The sequence below is a fragment of the Trematomus bernacchii genome, unplaced genomic scaffold, assembly GCF_902827165.1.
Source record: "Trematomus bernacchii unplaced genomic scaffold, fTreBer1.1, whole genome shotgun sequence".
Taxonomy (NCBI): domain Eukaryota; kingdom Metazoa; phylum Chordata; class Actinopteri; order Perciformes; family Nototheniidae; genus Trematomus; species Trematomus bernacchii.
The window spans coordinates 78,368-97,774 of NW_022987889.1; the positions used below are offsets into that span (position 1 = coordinate 78,368).

The 19,407-nt window shown below is 42.8% G+C and overlaps 1 protein-coding gene across 1 annotated transcript; it reads right to left on the bottom strand.

Annotated features, from left to right (window-relative positions):
• Positions 1–1,267: 1,267 nt before the first annotated feature.
• Positions 1,268–11,702, bottom strand: LOC117469886 (butyrophilin subfamily 3 member A2-like). The gene is made up of 16 exons (XM_034114350.1): positions 11,699–11,702; positions 10,131–10,472; positions 8,682–8,969; positions 8,475–8,594; positions 7,981–8,144; positions 7,083–7,130; positions 6,709–6,822; positions 6,500–6,553; positions 6,057–6,182; positions 5,410–5,475; positions 4,948–5,001; positions 4,534–4,641; positions 3,413–3,487; positions 3,094–3,189; positions 2,159–2,224; positions 1,268–1,342 (listed from the first exon to the last, which is right to left on the bottom strand). Exons 1-16 carry the CDS (start codon positions 11,700–11,702, stop codon positions 1,268–1,270), a joined length of 1,800 nt encoding a protein of 599 aa, XP_033970241.1.
• Positions 11,703–19,407: the final 7,705 nt, after the last annotated feature.

Here is a 19,407-nt window from a genome sequence, read left to right on the forward strand (position 1 = left end):
ACAACCAGACTCATCTTAACAGTTCATTTTAATAAAAAACAACAAACATTTGAATGAACACAACTGATTTAGCAAACATATATTTCACAGATACCGCTAAAAAAAATAATATGTAAATTGTAAGTAGCACCCCAAAAACATACATGGAAGTTGGTATTTCCCAAAGCGAACATTATCAAAGCTGCACATCAGCTTCTGAACCTATCAATATAAAACACAATTTCAAACATTTCCATTTCTGAGATTTCTAAATTATAATTTTTTTACGAAAAGAGTAGATTTTCAGTAAAATATAAAAGCAGTGGCCATCAATCAAAGGAAGATCTGTTTACCACAAAACATGTTTTAAATTGTTGAATATCAGAATAATAAAAGTGTGTCTGTAAATGGTTGATCTCCTCGTCTTCACTGAGCGTCACAGCAAGCTGTGTTTGAGCAGGAAGTCATGCTGTTCCTGTTTATAATGTTTATAATGAGGAACTTTCTCTCATGACTCATCTCATCTCAGATTGAGGTACTTCCTGAAACTCCTGCTTTATGTGTTTTTGCAATTGAGAGTTTATTTGAAACTTCTAATAAAAGTGGAGTAAGATCAACAGAGCAGAACAGAGGAGGTGCATTATTCTGTTTAAGTGGATGTCATACAGCGTTCATATTGCATCTTTCCAGTGTCGGTTTCGAGGACGAACTTCAGTCTGTCTCCAGAGCTCCAGGGCTTCAGGTCCCACCACTCCAGCTCAGTGTCAGAACTATTGTGAACATGACCTGGAACCCACATCTCTAAAATACAAAATCACAGATTTACAAGCAGAATCATTAAATTATGAAATAATGAAAATAATAATGTATGTTGTTATATATTCTTATGTTTTAACAAATAATTCAGTTCTGAATGAAACAAATAAGAAAAGGAAACAATTAACATAAAGTGAGAAATCAAGAAAAGACTAACAGTGACAGTTTTCCAGCCTTGAGGTTGAAACATTGATTACATTTGTACATGATAAATGTGTTAATGTCGTTAACATGCAGATTTAACACCCAGTGTTTCAGCTGCTTGTCCTGCAGGAAGTTAAATAAGGGGAGGGAGGGAGAGATTAACAAAATGAATGTGATATCTTAACCCACTGGGTTTGTAGATGACATGAAAACAAGTGAAAATGGATTTTAGGATAATCAACAGATCATTATCTTGGGTTGCAGAATGTATCCACACAAACAACATTACCTCAGTGGAAGTGTTTCTGAGACGGATGAATTTACCATGTTAGTTGCTCTCCATATTAAATCCTGAGTCAGAGGTCTGATTCTCCGAGCTGAAGCTCTCCTGCACAGTTTGTACCTGAGAGGGAGACGATACACACAATACTCTTTGAAAATACTAAGCTGTTTATCCGTGTGTGTGTGTGTGTGTGTGTGTGTGTGTGTGTGTGTGTGTGTGTGTGTGTGTGTGTGTGTGTGTGTGTGTGTGTGTGTGTGTGTGTGTGTGTGTGTGTGTGTGTGTGCCTTTGTTATTAGCTGGCTGTTCATTTAAACAGATTCCTTTGATTTAAATCAGACACAAAATGCATTCCAATGTATATGAAAGTACGTCTTATTGGACTTTATAAAATGCTTTGACCTAAACAATCAGTAATGTCCCTGTTGGAAATCAAACGTGAATTATTCCTTATTAATTGTAACTACAGAGCTTTGTGCTGATTACTTTATTTCATCATCTTAATCAATAGTTCATTTTATTTGTACTTATATATTTGTAATGATCAAATTAAGCAGTTTTTTAAACTTTAACAAACTAATTGGTGGAAACTAAAATCATCAATGAAAGATGAACCTCTGGTGTCTCCATCAGCTCCTCTTCCCTCTCCTCCTCCCTCCTCCTCCTCTCCTCCTCTCCTCCTCTCTGCAGATCAGCCTGTAGTCTCTCCACCTGAGAGGAGACACAGACAGAAGAAGAGAGACCTCCAGATAAACTCTTTATAGCTGGACTTTCAGACGGAGACAAGTCACAGAGCTGTCTTTGTGTTTCAGTCAGAGGAGAAGAGTGAGGAACAACCTGTGTGTGTGTGTGTGTGTGTGTGTGTGTGTGTGTGTGTGTGTGTGTGTGTGTGTGTGTGTGTGTGTGTGTGTGTGTGTGTGTGTGTGTGTGTGTGTGCACCTCCTCCTTCAGTTCTCTCTCAGCTTCCTCTCTTCCTCTCTTCTCCTCCTGGAGCTTCTTCTCAAACTGAGATGTAAAGAGAGATAAAGACAGTGGAACTTTGTTTAGTGAACATATTATCCTGTTCTGCATCACATTTTATCCCACAGGAAAATAAATACTTTACTGTGACACAGTGTCACTCCAGTTGAACCCATTTGGTGTCTAAGATTTTCTTCACTGGTTATTTTAATCAGTTTGGACATATGTAAAAGATAAGATGGAAAATAAATGTCCCAGGAGGAAACTAAAGATTATCCTCCTGGGTTTCACAGCTTCTTCTTCTTCCCTCTAAATGTGTCAATGTATGGCGTGTGTGTGTGTGTGTGTGTGTGTGTGTGTGTGTGTGTGTGTGTGTGTGTGTGTGTGTGTGTGTGTATGTGTGTGTGTATAATGTCCGGATGAATCAGCTGATGATGTTCAGATATTTAGGCTGAAGTTTTATCACTGAGTTCACAGGATGTAATCACAGGAGGAAAAGTAATCTATTACACCAGCAAACATCAACACAGTGATGACTGAGAAATACAGTTAGAGAGAAAACAGCACAGGTCCGCTAGCTGACAAACAGACAGTTTTCTTTGATTAAAATGAAACACAATATTTGCAATTAAATTGACGTGAAATGTTGCCTTTTTGGACTTGAAATAATAATAACAATTCTAACAGAAATGCAAAAAAATCACTAATGTCCCTGTTGAACATCAAACATGAAATATTTCACATTCAGTTTAATTACAGAGCCCTGTGCTCATTTCTTTATCCCTTTCCTTTTATCAACAGCTCCTTTTAGTTACACTAATATCGTTTTTATGATCAAATAAAGCAGTTGTTGTTAGATTTAAACTTTTAACAAACAAATAGGTGAAAGGTAAAATCATCAATAAAAGATTAACCTCTGTTGTCTTTGTCTCCAGCTCCTTCTTCAGCTCGTCTTCACTCCTCTGCTTCTCCTTTTTGAGCTTCTCAACATTAGCTAATAGTTCATCCGCCTGAGAGGAGAGAGAAGATGAGACAACTTTCTGATTAAGGTAAGAGAGTATGAGTTAAAAGACTCTTGAAATGACAGATTTGAGCAGCATTTTTAGAGCACAGTTGTGTCTTTGTCTGTAAGTTGAAGAAGTGATGATCCGTTGTTCAGTTTGTTGTGTGTGTGTGTGTGTGTGTGTGTGTGTGTGTGTGTGTGTGTGTGTGTGTGTGTGTGTGTGTGTAAACCTTGCTCTCCATCTCTCTCTTGAGGTCCTTCAGTGCTTCCTCTCCTCTGCTCTTCTCCACCAGCAGCTCGTTATACTGAGGAGAGAAGCAGAGGAACAGTAATGTAGGATGAGAGCTTCAGCCAGATGAGAGGTGAGAGAATTAACTCTATTACACCAGCAAACATCAACACAGTGATGACTGTCAGAGAAATACGGGGGGGGGGGGGGGGGTAGGACACGTTCAAGTCTTGATTTGGATCGTGTGATGTCGATGGGTTTCATTCCATTTCAAAGTGCTGTTTGACGCCGCACTGCCACTCCAACATCCAATCACAGAGTTTGAGAACTAATCACGGGGTTTGTCAAACAGAGCACATGGTGTAGTCCTAAACAATAGCTGGGGATTCTGGGTAGTGTAGTGTCTTCTGCCATCTTAAACTCCGAAAAAATATTTGTTTCTCCGAATCGAAGGGGAAAAACACAAAAGCATTGCACACAATTTAAACCAATCAATGTTGTGTAATTAACAAGATAATCTGGTGTTTTTGAGTTGATGAGTAGTGGAGATATCTCTGTCAAATCAATCGACAGTAAGGGGAAAACTTACTTCCGGGTGTACAATCCTCCGTTATCCAATGGGAATGGACGCTCACATTGTCTTTAAACAACCGCCGACATAAACGAATGCGGTGCTTCCCTGAGCGTCAAATACCGCCGCAGATGGGAATACATTTCAATCAGTTGAAAGCTCTTTGCGTCCGTTTATGAAGCTGAAGGAGCCTCGGAGCGTCACAACTGCACGCCTCGGGACCCTGACCAAGCGTCGCTCCTGGACGCTTAGGGAGTGAGAGTGTGTTGGTTTGTGTGTGTGTGTGTTTGTATGTGTGTGTGTGTGTGTGTGTGTGTGTGTGTGTGTGGTGTTGTGTGTGTGTGTGTGTGTGTGTGTGTGTGTGTGTGTGTGTGTGTGTGTGTGTGTGTGTGTGTGTGTGTGTGTGTGTGTGTGAGAGAGAGAGAGAGAGAGTGTGTGTGTGTGTGTGTGTGTGTGTGTGTGTGTGTGTGTGTGTGTGTGTGTGTGTGTGTGTGTGTGTGTGTGTGTGTGTGTGTGTGTGTGTGTGTGTGTGTGTGTGTGTGTGTGTGTACCTTTGTCTTCTCTCTGCTGTTCTCCTTTCTCTGGATATCCAGTAGACTCTGTGTCTCCTTCAGCTGGTTCTCAAACCTCCATTGGTCGACTGCTTTTTGGTCCGATAGCTGACAAACACACAGATGTTTAAAATCAAAACATGAATTCATTGATATAGTTTGGAAAAAAATAACATCTTTTTTTGAATACCAAAACCTGAGTAATGTCCCTGCAGGATATAAAACATGAAATATTTAATATTCAGAAAGTTGAAAAGTCGATAAAACCCAGTTGCTTTATTTCATATTTAAATGTTGACTCTTTGTGCTGCCGATGTTGTCCCACATTTAAATGAAGCAGTAATTATGAGATTTAAAGTGAAAACAGACAAATAGGTTTAAAATAATCATTATCATTATTAATAAAAGATGAACCTCTCTTCTCTTTGTCTCCATCCCCTCCTTCATCTCCTTCTTCATCTCCTCTTCCCTCCTCCTTCATCTCCTCTTCCCTCCTCCTCTTCTCCTCCTTCATCTCCTCCTCTCTGCAGATCAGCCTGTAGTCTCTCCACCTGAGAGGAGACACAGACAGAAGAAGAGAGACCTCCAGATAAACTCTTTAGAGCTGGACTTTCAGACGGAGATAAGTCACAGAGCTGTCTTTGTGTTTCAGTCAGAGGAGAAGAGTGAGGAACAACCAGTGTGTGTGTGTGTGTGTGTGTGTGTGTGTGTGTGTGTGTGTGTGTGTGTGTGTGTGTGTGTGTGTGTGTGTGTGTGTGTGTGTGTGTGTGTGTGTGTCTGTGTGTGTTGTGTGTGTGTGTGTGTGTGTGTGTGTGTGTGTGTGTGTGTGTGTGTGTGTGTGTGTGTGTGTGTGTGTGTGTGTGTGTGTGTGTGCACCTCCTCCTTCAGTTCTCTCTCAGCTTCCTCTCTTCCTCTCTTCTCCTCCTGGAGCTTCTTCTCAAACTGAGATGTAAAGAGAGATAAAGACAGTGGAACTTTGTTTAGTGAACATATTATCCTGTTCTGCATCACATTTTCTCCCACAGGAAAATAAATACTTTACTGTGACACAGTGTCACTCCAGTTGAACCCATCTGGTGTCTAAGATTTTCTTCACTGGTTATTTTAATCAGTTTGGACTCAGCAACAAATCGACATCCTATGGGGAGGCTGTGGCTCAGTGGATAGTGGGCTGGAGTTCGAAGCAGGGGATAGCAAGTTCAAGTCCCACTGCAGTCAGCATGTTGTTGTGTCCCTGAGACACTTCACCCCAAATTGCTCCTGTGGGGATTGTCCACAGTACTGAATGTATGTAAGTCGCTTTGGATAAAAGAGACTAACAAGTGACATGTAATGTAATGTAATATGTAAAAGATAAGATTGAAAATAAATGTTAGAAAACTAAAGATTATCCTCCTGGGTCTTGACCAGCAGCATTTCACAGCTTCTTCTTCTTCTTCCCTCTAAATGTGTCAATTGATGGTGTTTTTATGTGTGTGTGTGTGTGTGTGTGTGTGTGTGTGTGTGTGTGTGTGTGTGTAAACCTTGCTCTCCATCTCTTCCTTTAGGTCCTTCAGTTCCTTCTCTTTACTGGTCATCATATCTCTGAGCTTCTCGTTACATTGTGGGGGAGCAGAAGAGAAACAGTAATGTAGGATTAGAGCTTCAGCCTAATGAGAGGTGAGAGAATGAACTCATGAGGAAATGTAATCTATTACACCAACAAACATCAACACAGAGATGACTGTCAGAGAAATACAGTTAGAGAGAAAACAGCACACTGAGTGGAGCAGTGTGTGTGTTTTACTGGACACTGGCAGCCATATTTATATAGCAACAAGTATACAGTATATGAGAGGAGATACAGACAGATTACAATTAAATACCTTTAGACAGTTTTATAGTGGAAATGTTAGCATGTGTGTGTGTGAGTGTGTGTGTGTGTGAGAGTGTGTGTGTGAGTGTGTGTGTGTGAGTGTGTGTGTACCTCCTTCTCCTTGCTCTCCAGTTGACCCTGTGCCTCCTTCAGCTGTTCATTAGTCTTAATAAATGATAACAAAATATACATTCAGCTGTTACTTTTCCTCATTTCATTTGAACTGATGATTTTGGTTCAGCGGTCACAGTACCTCTTATTGATCGCAAGCAGGAGTAAGTTCATTGTGAATGACTTTCAGAAGAGAAAACAACACAAACCTCTCTGTTGTTTTGCAGCAGCTTCTCCTCCAGGACGTGAACTTCTTTCTCAGCTCCTTCCCTCCTCTGATGCTCCTCCTCAAACTTCTGTCTGGAAACCAGCGGCCATTTTAACTGAAAGAGAGAGGAGACGATGACAGAAATGTTTTGTATTAGAGAATGTGTCTGAATGCACAACAACATGACCATTATTACATATATCTTAGGGTTGGTTTCCTGAGAAATGTGCAAGTACAGTAACCAAATAGCTCTAAAGGTCAAATGTACGCTTCTGTCTTCAGCAGCTCTTCTTTACAGCCCTTTATCATAAACAGCTTTATGTACATCAGAAAACCTTAAGAGAGTAATGATTGTACTTCTAAGTAACTACTTGCCGAAGAAGAGGAAGAAGACTTGGCTTGAGCAGTTTCATTTCTTTCCAACTGCGGAGAAAAGGAGAGATTAAGAGAGACATGTTAATCTATTTTTACATTTTATTATCTTAAAGGTGGGGTAGGTAAGTTTGAGAAACCGGCTCGAGATACACTTTTTGTTATATTCCATGGAATGCTCTTAACATCCCGATAGCAATGAATATCTTAAGTGCTTTGACAAAAAATGTCATCTGTGGAAGCCGTAGTACTGTAAAAAGCACGACCAATCATCTGAGCCGGCCCGGCTAAAATAACTGGATGGCCTACCTGCCTGTCAGCCTTCCATCTGTGCACAAACTTATCTCGTGCCCTCATTGGTCATGTGCGCGTTCGTGTGTGTTGGAGGAGGGGCTCTGTAAGGAAGTAGCAGATTTCTTCCGGCTGTGTATTTTCAAATTCTAGCGATCTCGAGCCGGTTTCTCCAAAATTACCTACCCCACCTTTAACTTTTAAAATGATTGTTTGGCATGTTATTCTATGACCGTGTCCCTGTTTTCTGGGTCCCTTCTGAAATTCAGAAGGATACACATGAGGGCGAGACTGACTCCTTCAATGTGCAAACACTGAGAGGTAACCAAAGCTGGATTGACAGTAATCTACTCATAACATTAGTTAGTTATTAAGTGAACCACACACACACACACACACACACACACACACACACACACACACACACACACACACACACACACACACACACACACACACACACACACACACACACACACACACACACACACGCACACATATGCTTTCCTTGCATCTCTGGCAGATCCTCTATCTTCTTGTATAACTTTCATTACTTTCACCCAAACTGTTTTAAGGGTCTCTAAAGGTATTGTCTTGTTTCTTTACTTACCTGTTTGTTCTTCTTTTCCTCTTTTCCCTTCAAATCCTCCATTGGTACAGTGTCAGCTGTCATCAGCTGTCCTCCTTCTTCTTCAGTCACAAACTGACCTCTAGTTTTAGAGAGTTTCTTCTTTTCTCCTATATCAACTTCATCTAAATGGTTTCTCTTTTTCTCTGTGTGAAATAATTTGACCGTAAAATAAACATTTTAATGTATTTTAGGAAGGTACTTGAAAGATATTTCAGTCCAAAATTGGGTATCAAATCAAGTCTCATAACAAATCTCTTTATTTGTGATCAACACCTTACCTGTTAAATACTGACGTGATCAGTTTAAAGAATGCTACTAAAGCCCAACAAGGAGCAGAATCATCTACATACTTTAAAAGTATAGCACTTTAAAAAAAACATTTGAATAACATAATCTGAATACTAATTGATATGCATAGTATATTGTCATCAGCTGAATCCATTATTTATAAATCCAATGTATTTTTTTCTTACCAACTTTGTGTTGTCTCCATTTCCAGACAAAAAGGACAGCAGCGATCACAAACATGAATCCAAACAACACGCTAACAGCAACAGAAGCAGAACAACTAGAAGGGACTATGAAGAAATCATCTGAAACAATAAAAGACAAAACACCCTTTTATAAAACTAGACTTCATGTGAGACAGAATCATTGCAGGTGAAACTGCAGATATCTACCTGGAACATGGAATAGCGTCTGTGTGGTGCGGTTGGTGTTGTGGTGCTGGACTCTGCAGGTGAAGCTGCTGCTGGGTCTCTTCTCCACTGTCACTCTGCTGCTGACAGTATAGAGGTCATCAGGACCTCTGACTGTCTCTGGAGGTCCAGCAGAGAGGAGCTTTCCCTCAGCGTCCAGCCACAACACCTCAGGCTCCGGATACCAGCCTGCAGACTCACACTGCAGCACCACTCCTCCACTCTGACCGTCCAGCCCTGATAACCTGATGACAGGCGGAGAGGAAGGACCTGATGTGGAAAACAAAGCAGGAAGTGTTAGAGTTATTGAGTTATTAAGTTGTATTTCCACCCACATATTCATGTAAGAGTCTATGGGCTTGTTACTCCCTCATAGCGAGTGAGACCCAGGTGCCCCTCAATAAAAACACCTGTTTGCTAACCTGGCTCCAAAATGGTGGAACAAGCTCCCAATTGATATCACAACAGCAGAAAGTCTACATATATCCATTTGCAGACTGAAAGCCCACTATCCATTATCAATGCAGGTGATCATTCTATTGATTCCTTTGATCAGGCTAGATGCCTTACGGACATACAAGCTTGGATGACCAACTACTTTTGGATGTTAGACACAGACAAAACTGAAGTTTAATACTCTGCCCCAAACACCTTATCTAAAGAAACAGTTACTCTGGATTTGTTGTTATAATTCGTATATTGTTTTCAGTGATCAAACTACAAATAAACAACTAATGCACTTGCAGGATTACACCTATTGTGAGTTGCTTTTGAGAAAGGATTTGCATTAGATTGCTGCTATAGTTATAAATTCTAAAAGCATAGTTTTTTGAGTATTCATCCTCAAATAGGGAGGCGTGTGGTTCAGTGGGTTGTGCGTTGGTGTTCGGATCAGGGTTCAAACCCCACTGCAGTCAGCATGTCGTTGTGTCCCTGAGACACTTCACCCCAAATTGCTCCTGTGGCGACTGCCCACAGTATTGAGTATGTAAGTCCCTTTGGATAAAAGCGTCTAACAAGTGACATGTGATGTAATGTAATGTAAAATAGTAGTTTTCCAGTGTTATGGCTTAATGCCCTGCTGGAGAAAAAAAACGTTGTAATGAAGGGAAAACTTATGTCACTTTTGGCTTTCCATACCCCTCCTACTGCAAGGCTCTCATCTTCAAACTCTAGCAAGAACATGCGCTACACAGGAAACCCCTAAATTGCAAACAGCAGTTTTACAGTCTCCTGAAACTCCGAGATAAGTATAATTTTATAAAGTAGAGAAAAGAGTATGTCCCATTTGGCTTTCGATAAAACTTCAACTGCATTCCGATACTCTCGTCTATGAACTCTAGAGGGAAAAGACTAAGACTAAAAACCTTTCTTAGAGGTAAAAGTAAGGACTTTGCAAAACATGGATCATGACATACATTGCTCACTTACCAAAAACTAGTTGAACAAAAGCTTGCCGGTCCAGTTTTGGAATGAAACATCTGTATTTCCCCTGATCGGAGAGTTGTACGTTGGAGAGTTTCAAAGACATGTTTCCGTTCTTCAGCTCATCGGTGAACATTGAAGTTCTTCCCGTGAATAACTTGTGTTTCATTTCCACAAGTTCATGCCCAAGCCGCATCACATGAACGAATCTGGGGTCCATGTCGGGCCTCGTCCACTCCAACGTCAAATCGGCAACATTTATCGCCGGCTCCAGATAACACGGCAAAATGATGTCATCACCAAGGTTTGCTACTATTGGCTGAGGTGAGCCAATCAGCTGTGTCTGACCTGGAAATTCAAAGGATGTTTTATCTTGTCCAATAAAACGTCAGCACAGGGATCTTTCTATTTAACCGTTTTGATAGAAGACAGAAGAAACAGATGGGAATGTTGGTAGCCCTAGTGGTTACCCCATATAATTGCTTTATAGGCAACATATTTTTGGCGTCAACAAGTCCAAAATAACTTTTCAGGTTATACTGCATCTGGCCTTGTGACCTAACGTAAGCTTCACGACTAAATAAAGGTCGCTACAGCTTAGTGGTTAGAAGCAGGCTAAGTGATTAGCAACATCTCCCCTCTGAAACATTTTTGCGAAGTTGTATCGAGCCACAAATAACACTATGTCATCACAAAAAGCTTCACATAGATACAAGTCTGCAAAGAAAACAATCATGATATTGATAAACTGTATTCTCTCATTCTTACGGTTATTTAGCCTTTTCCTGAAAACAACATATTGTGGGGAAACACTTATCAAGCAATTCTTGCCCGATAATTATGAATATGAACTTACTCCCCTAATAATTAATAGTGACTTTTTAAGATTGTATGTTTGTGTTAGTTACCTCTACAGTGGTGTGTTAGGAGAAGAAGAAAAACCAAAACAGTGATTGTTCTGACATGAGATTTAAGGGGCTTTCCGTCTGTGTGGAAATCCATCATAGAGCGCTGGAACTGAACAGGAGAAATGTAAAGTGACAGGAGAAAAATCTTTAAAATGGTTATTTATAAGATATCACTTTTGCTGAAAGCTCCAATAAATTAAAAGTAAAACTTTGCTGCCGTCTTCTGTGTTCAACTTGTAAGTCACATACCATATTTCCTTATATTATATCCTAAAACACACCTGTGAGAGCAGCTTCACTTCTCAAATTGTATTTCTTCGTGAACTTCTCTTATAAATATAAACCAAGAGTGTACTTTCAATTTTCCACAGTTGTATTTGTCTGTTCATTGTTCACTAAAAACACCATTATACTTTCACTTTAGTAGCTTTAGAAAAGTGAATTTAAATGTGTTTAGAAGCTTCCCTATTTGTAAGATATTTTAGTTACACTTAATGCCATGTTACAAAGTCTAATATCTCGGAGACGTTAATAAAGGAAAGACTCTCTGTACACAGTTACCTTTTTAGTGTTAGGACCGCAGTTTTCCCTCCGACATAAACACGTGAACAATACTCTCTTTTCTTTTTCTTGTGCTTTAGAGAGACCCTAATTTAAAATGCAGACCCATTCTAAGAAATAATCTCTTTTGGATTTAATGTTCGACGAAGACCACATACCTGTTCTCTCTCTCTGCCTCTTCTGACTGCAAGGACAAAGCCTGTAAATCATTAATAGATCAGGCTCATAAAATAACATCTAATTCATTTCCTGCACTGAACTTCTGAGTAGTAGTCAGTGTGCTAATGTCTCTCCAACAGCAAGCAACATTTCTTGCTAAAGCTGAATAATAAGTTAGGGTTAAGTTAAAATTGAATAAAAGTGTTGTTATCTGAGTTTCACTCTGAGCGTCTTGCTTTATGAGCTTCTGAACTTTGGACTCAGTTGCTAGGTTATGAAATAATACACTGCAATACAATCTGTTGCAGTGGAACATTTATTTGAAACAATCCAACACCTTGAGGCTCATAAACACTCTCTGCAGCCAGTTACATTCATGAGGATCCGCATCAGTCCAAAACACACACCAATCAGGCAGTGACGGTCATTATGTTGATCCCAAAGTTTAACACCATTTGCTTGTCTTTGTTTACTTCTAGAAATAAATGATATGTCCGGGTATCTCCATAACAATCATTGATTTTATTATCTTCTTCTTTTCTTCTTTGCAAACAGCTACAGGTACATACACCACCACCTGGAAAACTGGAGGCTTGTGCAACCAGTACACATTCAAAGATTTGTTTAAGGAGTTAATATTAGTAATAATATTATTATAATAAAATAAATCATTTTGCACTTTGCTTGTGTGTAGATCCCGTATTTGCAGGAGTCATGCTCTCCTGAGATTGTAACTCCATGGCTGATTGCACATTTAGCCTCAGCTAAATGTAATGTTATGCAATTTACTAAAACTAAAATTACTAAAATAAATGTACATTAGTGAAGGCAGGAGGGTGAAGAGGGATGGAGGATGAAGAGGGAGGGTGAAGAGGGAGGTGGAGGATGAAGAGGCAGGTGGAGGGATGGAGGATGAAGAGGCAGGTGGAGGGATGGAAGATGAAGAGGGAGGTGGAGGATGAAGAGGCAGGTGGAGGGATGGAGGATGAAGAGGGAGGGTGAAGAGGGAGGTGGAGGATGAAGAGGCAGGTGGAGGGATGGAGGATGAAGAGGCAGGTGGAGGGATGGAAGATGAAGAGGGAGGGTGAAGAGGGAGGTGGAGGATGAAGAGGCAGGTGGAGGGATGGAGGATGAAGAGGCAGGTGGAGGGATGGAAGATGAAGAGGGAGGGTGAAGAGGGAGGTGGAGGATGAAGAGGCAGGTGGAGGGATGGAGGATGAAGAGGCAGGTGGAGGGATGGAAGATGAAGAGGGAGGTGGAGGATGAAGAGGCAGGTGGAGGGATGGAGGATGAAGAGGGAGGGTGAAGGATGAAGAGGCAGGTGGAGGGATGGAAGATGAAGAGGGAGGAGGAGGATGAAGAGGCAGGTGGAGGGATGGAGGATGAAGAGGCAGGTGGAGAAGCAATGTTGCGGGCCCTCAGCAGCCCGTGGCCCTCTCCTTGGAAACTGGTCTGTATGCCGGTTTTGGCATAACAGTGAGGTGGTCAGAGAGTCCGATGTGGGGGAAGGGGGAGCCTTGTATGCGCCTTTAATTGTGGTATAAACAAGATCCAGGATGCTGTTTTCTCTTGTTGGGAAATCAACATGTTGATATATCTTTGGCATGAACGTTTTCAGGTTTGCATGGTTGAAGTCCCCAGCGATGATGAGATGGCTGTCTGCTGATTAGCTCACAGAGTGCCTCCTCTCTGTCTTTGTTGTTACATTACATTGCATTTCATTTAGCTGACTGTTACGAACCCACTAGGGATGAGTAAGGTAACACACACCAGATGGTTTTGGTAAGTAATTATAATAGGGTTTTAATGAAATAACAACAAAAGGTGTACAACAAAAAGGGAGCAAAGGTAACCTAAGCTAAACAAAGAAGCCAAAAGGGCGCAGGTCTACTGCTAATAACAGAAAGAGGACTCTAAAACATGAGCCTATCACACCTGAGATCACTTCCAATCAGCACTAATGGAAGGAGCTGCAGGAAAACACAGCTAACAAAAGAAACTAAACACATCACTTTAAACACATATATCAACACTCGACACTAAGCACATATATCAACACTCGACACTAAGCACATATACCAACACTCGACACTAAGCACATATATCAACACTCGACACTAAGCACATATACCAACACTCGACACTAAGCACATATATCAACACTCGACACTAAGCACATATATCAACACTCGACACTAAGCACATATATCAACACTCGACACATATATAATCACACCAAACACAGTCTGTAGTGTCCACGACACAAGAGCATTTTGTATGAGGCGTCTGATCGCAGCAGAGCCTCCAGAGTGATAATTGTCCCCAGGCTTTGTAGTCATCTCCGGAAGGTGTGCTCTGGGATTGCACGGGGATTGGAGAGCGTCGGGCCCGGCGTGCTCCAATCAGTGTCTTCGGAGGAGGACCAGGAGATGACAGCCAACGACATTGGGGCAACCACACAGCTCATTTACATATTACACACACACACAGCTGCAAACAATCTCAGACAGGTTAACGAGCAGACAGAAACAGCAGCTGTAACACCTCCTCCCTTAAGACACAAAGGACTCTAAGGACTCTAAGGACTCTGGAGGACTCGGAGGACTCTGGAGGACTCTGGAGGACTCTGGAGGACTCTAAGGACTCTGGAGGACTCTGGAGGACTCTAAGGACTCTAAGGACTCTGGAGGACTCTGGAGGACTCTGGAGGACTCTAAGGACTCTGGAGGACTCTGGAGGACTCTGAGGACTCTGGAGGACTCTAAGGACGCTGGAGGACTCTGGAGGACTCTGGAGGACTCGGAGGACTCTCAGGACTCTGGAGGTCTCTGGAGGACTCTGGAGGACTCTAAGGACTCTGGAGGACTCTGGAGGACTCTGGAGGACTCTAAGGACTCTAAGGACTCTGGAGGACTCTGGAGGACACTTAAGGACTCTAAGGACTCTAAGGACTCTAAGGATTCTAAGGACTCTAAGGACTCTGGAGGACTCTGGAGGACTCTGAGGACTCTCAGGACTCTGGAGGACTCTGGAGGACTCTGGAGGACTCTAAGGACTCTGGAGGACTCTGGAGGACTCTTAAAGACTCTAAGGACTCTAAGGACTCTGGAGCACTCTAAGGACTCGGAGGACTCTGGAGGACTCTGGAGGACTCTAAGGACTCTAAGGACTCTGGAGGACTCTGGAGGACTCTCAGGAATCTGGAGGACTCTGGAGGACTCTGGAGGACTCTGGAGGACTCTTAAGGACTCGGAGGACTCGGAGGACTCTGGAGGACTCTAAGGACTCTAAGGACTCTAAGGACTCTGGAGCACTCTAAGGACTCGGAGGACTCTGGAGGACTCTGGAGGACTCTAAGGACTCTAAGGACTCTGGAGGACTCTAAGGACTCTGGAGGACTCGGAGGACTCGGAGGACTCGAAGGACTCTGGAGGACTCGGAGGACTCTGGAGGACTCTGGAGGACTCTGGAGGACTCTAATGGCGCATTTCCATTGCAGCGCGTAGCTCGCTTTAAGCGTGCCGTGTCGTGCCGTCCCCTTTTTTGGTTGTGCTTCCACTAGGCCTCGTTCCGGCGCGGCACGGCGCGGGGCCACTTTTTCCCCTCTTTTCTGGCCCTAGAAAATTGTGGTTCTATCGGGGCCAACAAACAGGGCTGAGTCGGGCTGAGTATGCTAAACTAGAGAGAGGAGCGCTGGCAAGAGGGCTAGAACTACAACAAGATGGACATATTTGACCGTGATTTAATTGTAATACACGTTTCAAAATGATGCCGAAGTAACAACATACTGATACCGGTTAGTAAAAACCATGAATTAATGCTTTGTCAAGTCTGCAGACAGACGGCAGGCGAAAAACCTTTTAAAATTCGTGTTTTTCTAGATGGAGATTGGCTAAGCTAACGCAGTATATGCTCCGACCGTCCACACTCACAACAACGGCCTATACAGACATAAATTAAGCAGCGACTGTATTCACCATGACACAGGCAGTCTGTGGTGTGTACTTGTTTAACTTTTGTCGAGTTTCTGAACATATATAAGGAGCTGTGAGCTCTGAGTGCTCACAGCTAACGGCTGTGTTGTGTTTCTGGATTTCTCATTGAAGATGACGTCACGGCTCCGCCTACACTGCGTTACTACCCAGTTCCTAAACTGTAATGGAAGCGCAGCATGAAGTGAGTCGGCCCTGTTAAGGCCCAACGCGGCCAAGCCGTACCGAGCCGTACCGAGTGTGGCCGAGGCCGACCGTGTAGTGGAAATGCGCCATAAGGACACTAAGGACTCTGGAGGACTCTGGAGGACTCTTAAGGACTCTGAAGGACTACCGGAATCATAAGGACTGATGTAACTGTGCCTGTCTATTCTGCTCCCTGTCCTTTGCCTCTAACTGGAGACGTGCGAGATGGACCTTTAGTTTAGCCCCCTCTCGGGAGTCTACGGAGCTACCAGGGGATAGGGGTTCATGGCAAGGCAACGTGAGCGGTGGTGTAAACCGCCCGTCGTCCTCACTGTCACCACCCTCTGCCTGAGCAGCTGAAGGCTCCGCCTCAAGCTTCTGAGTCTTCCCAGTTTTAGGCAAAGCATCAGACGGTACAGGCAGCACAAGATTACCCCTTTCCATCAACTCATCCACAATGACAGCCTTTAGATCTGCTTTTAATAATTGTCTTGCCCCAGTGAGCCTGAAGTGTTGAGCAATCTCTACCAGGTCTTCCTTACGACACTGATCTAGCTGCTCGAATGAAGGACAGATAAAAAAGGACTCCAAATTAAAAGATGCCATACTCAGGTGAACTGCACTCAAAGTGTTACCACTTAAACCCACTTATAACCCCAGAATTCAAGTGAAAAGATCCCGGAGGAGCCCCCATTTATGTTGTGAACCCACTAGGGATGAGTAAGGTAACACACACCAGATGGTTTGGTAAGTAATTATAATAGGGTTTTAATGAAATAACAACAAAAGGTGTACAACAAAAAGGGAGCAAAGGTAACCTAAGCTAAACAAAGAAGCCAAAAGGGCGCAGGTCTACTGCTAATAACAGAAAGAGGACTCTAAAACATGAGCCTAGTTATCACACCTGAGATCACTTCCAATCAGCACTAATGGAAGGAGCTGCAGGAAAACACAGCTAACAAAAGAAACTAAACACATCACTTTAAACACATATATCAACACTCGACACTAAGCACATATATCAACACTCGACACATATATAATCACACCAAACACAGTCTGTAGTGTCCACGACACAAGAGCAAAAGGTATGAGGCGTCTGATCGCAGCAGAGCCTCCCGAGTTTGTAGTCATCTCCGGAAGGTGTGCTCTGGGATTGCACGGCGATTGGAGAGCGTCGGGCCCGGCGTGCTCCAATCAGTGTCTTCGGAGGAGGACCAGGAGATGACAGCCAACGACATTGGGGCAACCACACAGCTCATTTACATATTACACACACACAGCTGCAAACAATCTCAGACAGGTTAACGAGCAGACAGAAAAAGCAGCCGTAACACTGACGCTTTACACTTACAATTACCGATTACAGGGACATTCTCCCTGGAGTAACTGAGGGCTAAGTGCCTTACTCAAGGGCACACTAGTGGTGGTGTTCCAGGCGGGATTTGAACTCACAACCTTCCAATCTTCAGCCCACCTCACTATCCATTAGACCACCACTACCCATTAGAGGTGGGGAGGATGTAAACAGCTGCTAGCAGAATGGTGTTGATTTCCCTTGGGAGATGGAAAGGCCTGCACTTCACGAACATAAATCTTAGCCGGTCGAGCTGAATGGCAGAGTCTGGGATGTTGTCATTTAGCCATGAATCCGTGAAAACCTCACCTCACTCGAGGGCAAGGGCGAGCAGAGTATTCCGAGGCCGCTAAGTTCCGCTGCAAGCATAGCATCCAGTGTGTGGGTTGTTGTTGTTTTCTTGTCCAGCAAGAACTCGCCACTGTACTGTATACCCCTGACTGAGCTGTCGGTCCGGGGTAGTTGAAGTGAGCTCAACATACGTGACAAACATACTGAAGAATCATTAAAAACACTATAAAACACTAAAGATTCGGGAGAGCGAAAAGCCACTGCTGCTGTCTGCGCCCGCGCCGCCATTTAGTTTTTTCCAGCATAATAACAAAAAGGGGAAAACTAATTAAACATAACTTTCTGTTTGCGGGATGAAGGCTGAGGCCGTTCTGCAACAGCCTTGACCTTTGCTGGATCCATCTGGAAGCTTCCTCCTTTGAGCACAAACCCCCCAATAAAAATACTTCCGGGACACAAAATTCACATTTCTCTGCCTTCACAAAAAGATGGTTTCCAATAGTCTCTGGAAACCCCCCCTAATGTGACCCAAGCTAGTAAAAAACAAACCAGGCGTGACTTTGTTTTGCATTTCCCTGAGTACATCAATTTACTTTGGCGAGAGCCGACTTTTGGGGAAGTGGTGCCAGGGAGTAGGTCAATAGGTGCGTTCACACCGGAGTACTTTGGTGTACTTTTCCCACAATAGTTCATCAGAACTACGATATATTTGCGTTCACACCAAAAAGCCCCAGGAACTAAAGTAGCTCAACTTAGTTCGCGAGACTCGCTTTTCAGTCCCTGCCACAGAGCAGGGTCTTTCGTGGGAGAAACTAGTTCGTACGTCTGATTGGCTGTGCGGAATGCAAACCACGCCCGTTTGACTCTGAATTTTTTGTTGTAAGCGGCCATTGTATTTCCTCGCTTCGCAGCACACACGAAGAGATTCCTTTTGTGAAAGCAGTTATTATAGCAACACTAAATAAATCAATTGGAGCGGTGGAGTGATGAGGATGTGTCGGCGCTTCTGGCGATTGACTCGGAGGACGCGAAGCGCCACATTCCGAAGCTTCTACTGAATGCAGTTTCTGTGGCTCTGCAAAGTTAGCAGACCTGGCAAAGTCATGTCGGGACGACTACCAAGGTAAAATAAAATACATGCACTGCACTGTTTTAATCTGCACAATACTGGTCTTAGATGTACTTTTATTTGCTCAGTAGATCGAGCTAGCCACGGTAGAACTTGCTAACGTTAGGTCCAAGCTGGCTAATAACATCTAGCTAGCTAGCTATTCTCATCCATGCCCGCTATGAACACGTTTTGACTTGTGAATAAGTGTGCAATGTTCTGTAATTTGCTTCACTAACTCATGGCACTAATCGTGTGTTTCAGGCGAGGTGTTTCTCTCAGGATTAGAAACTAGTTTTCCCCTCTGGGATAAAACGATAATATATCGTTAGCAATTAGCATGCTAGCTGGACATAATGCTACCTCTGTGGCTAATGCATAGAGGTAAACAACAGATTGTAGTTGCTATAGTTTCAAGTAATTTGCAACATTCATTCTACATGTTAATGGTAAAAGCTTAAACAGTTGATTACCTGCATGCCACATAGACTGATGTTCTAATATTTTTGCACATTTAAGTAGAAATGTAATTGAAATTCTATTTACTGGCTTAACATTGTTCCTTCTCATAGTATTATCCTAAATAGTTTGACCTTGTTTCCTCAGAAGGCTTCTCAGACTACATGGAGGATCCCTCAGAGAAACACAGTTTCCACGTTCAGTTCCCCCCCGCTGAGAGTAGGCAGCCTGCGCCCGGTCAGCGGACACCATCAGGACCACT

Coding starts and splice junctions, on each gene's coding strand:
- LOC117469886 (XM_034114350.1), bottom strand. Junction 8,145..8,474: donor ATGGAGACAACACAAAGTTG/GTAAGAAAAAAA, acceptor TATTTCACACAG/AGAAAAAGAGAAACCATTTA. Junction 5,476..6,056: donor AGGAAGAGATGGAGAGCAAG/GTTTACACACAC, acceptor TTTACATCTCAG/TTTGAGAAGAAGCTCCAGGA.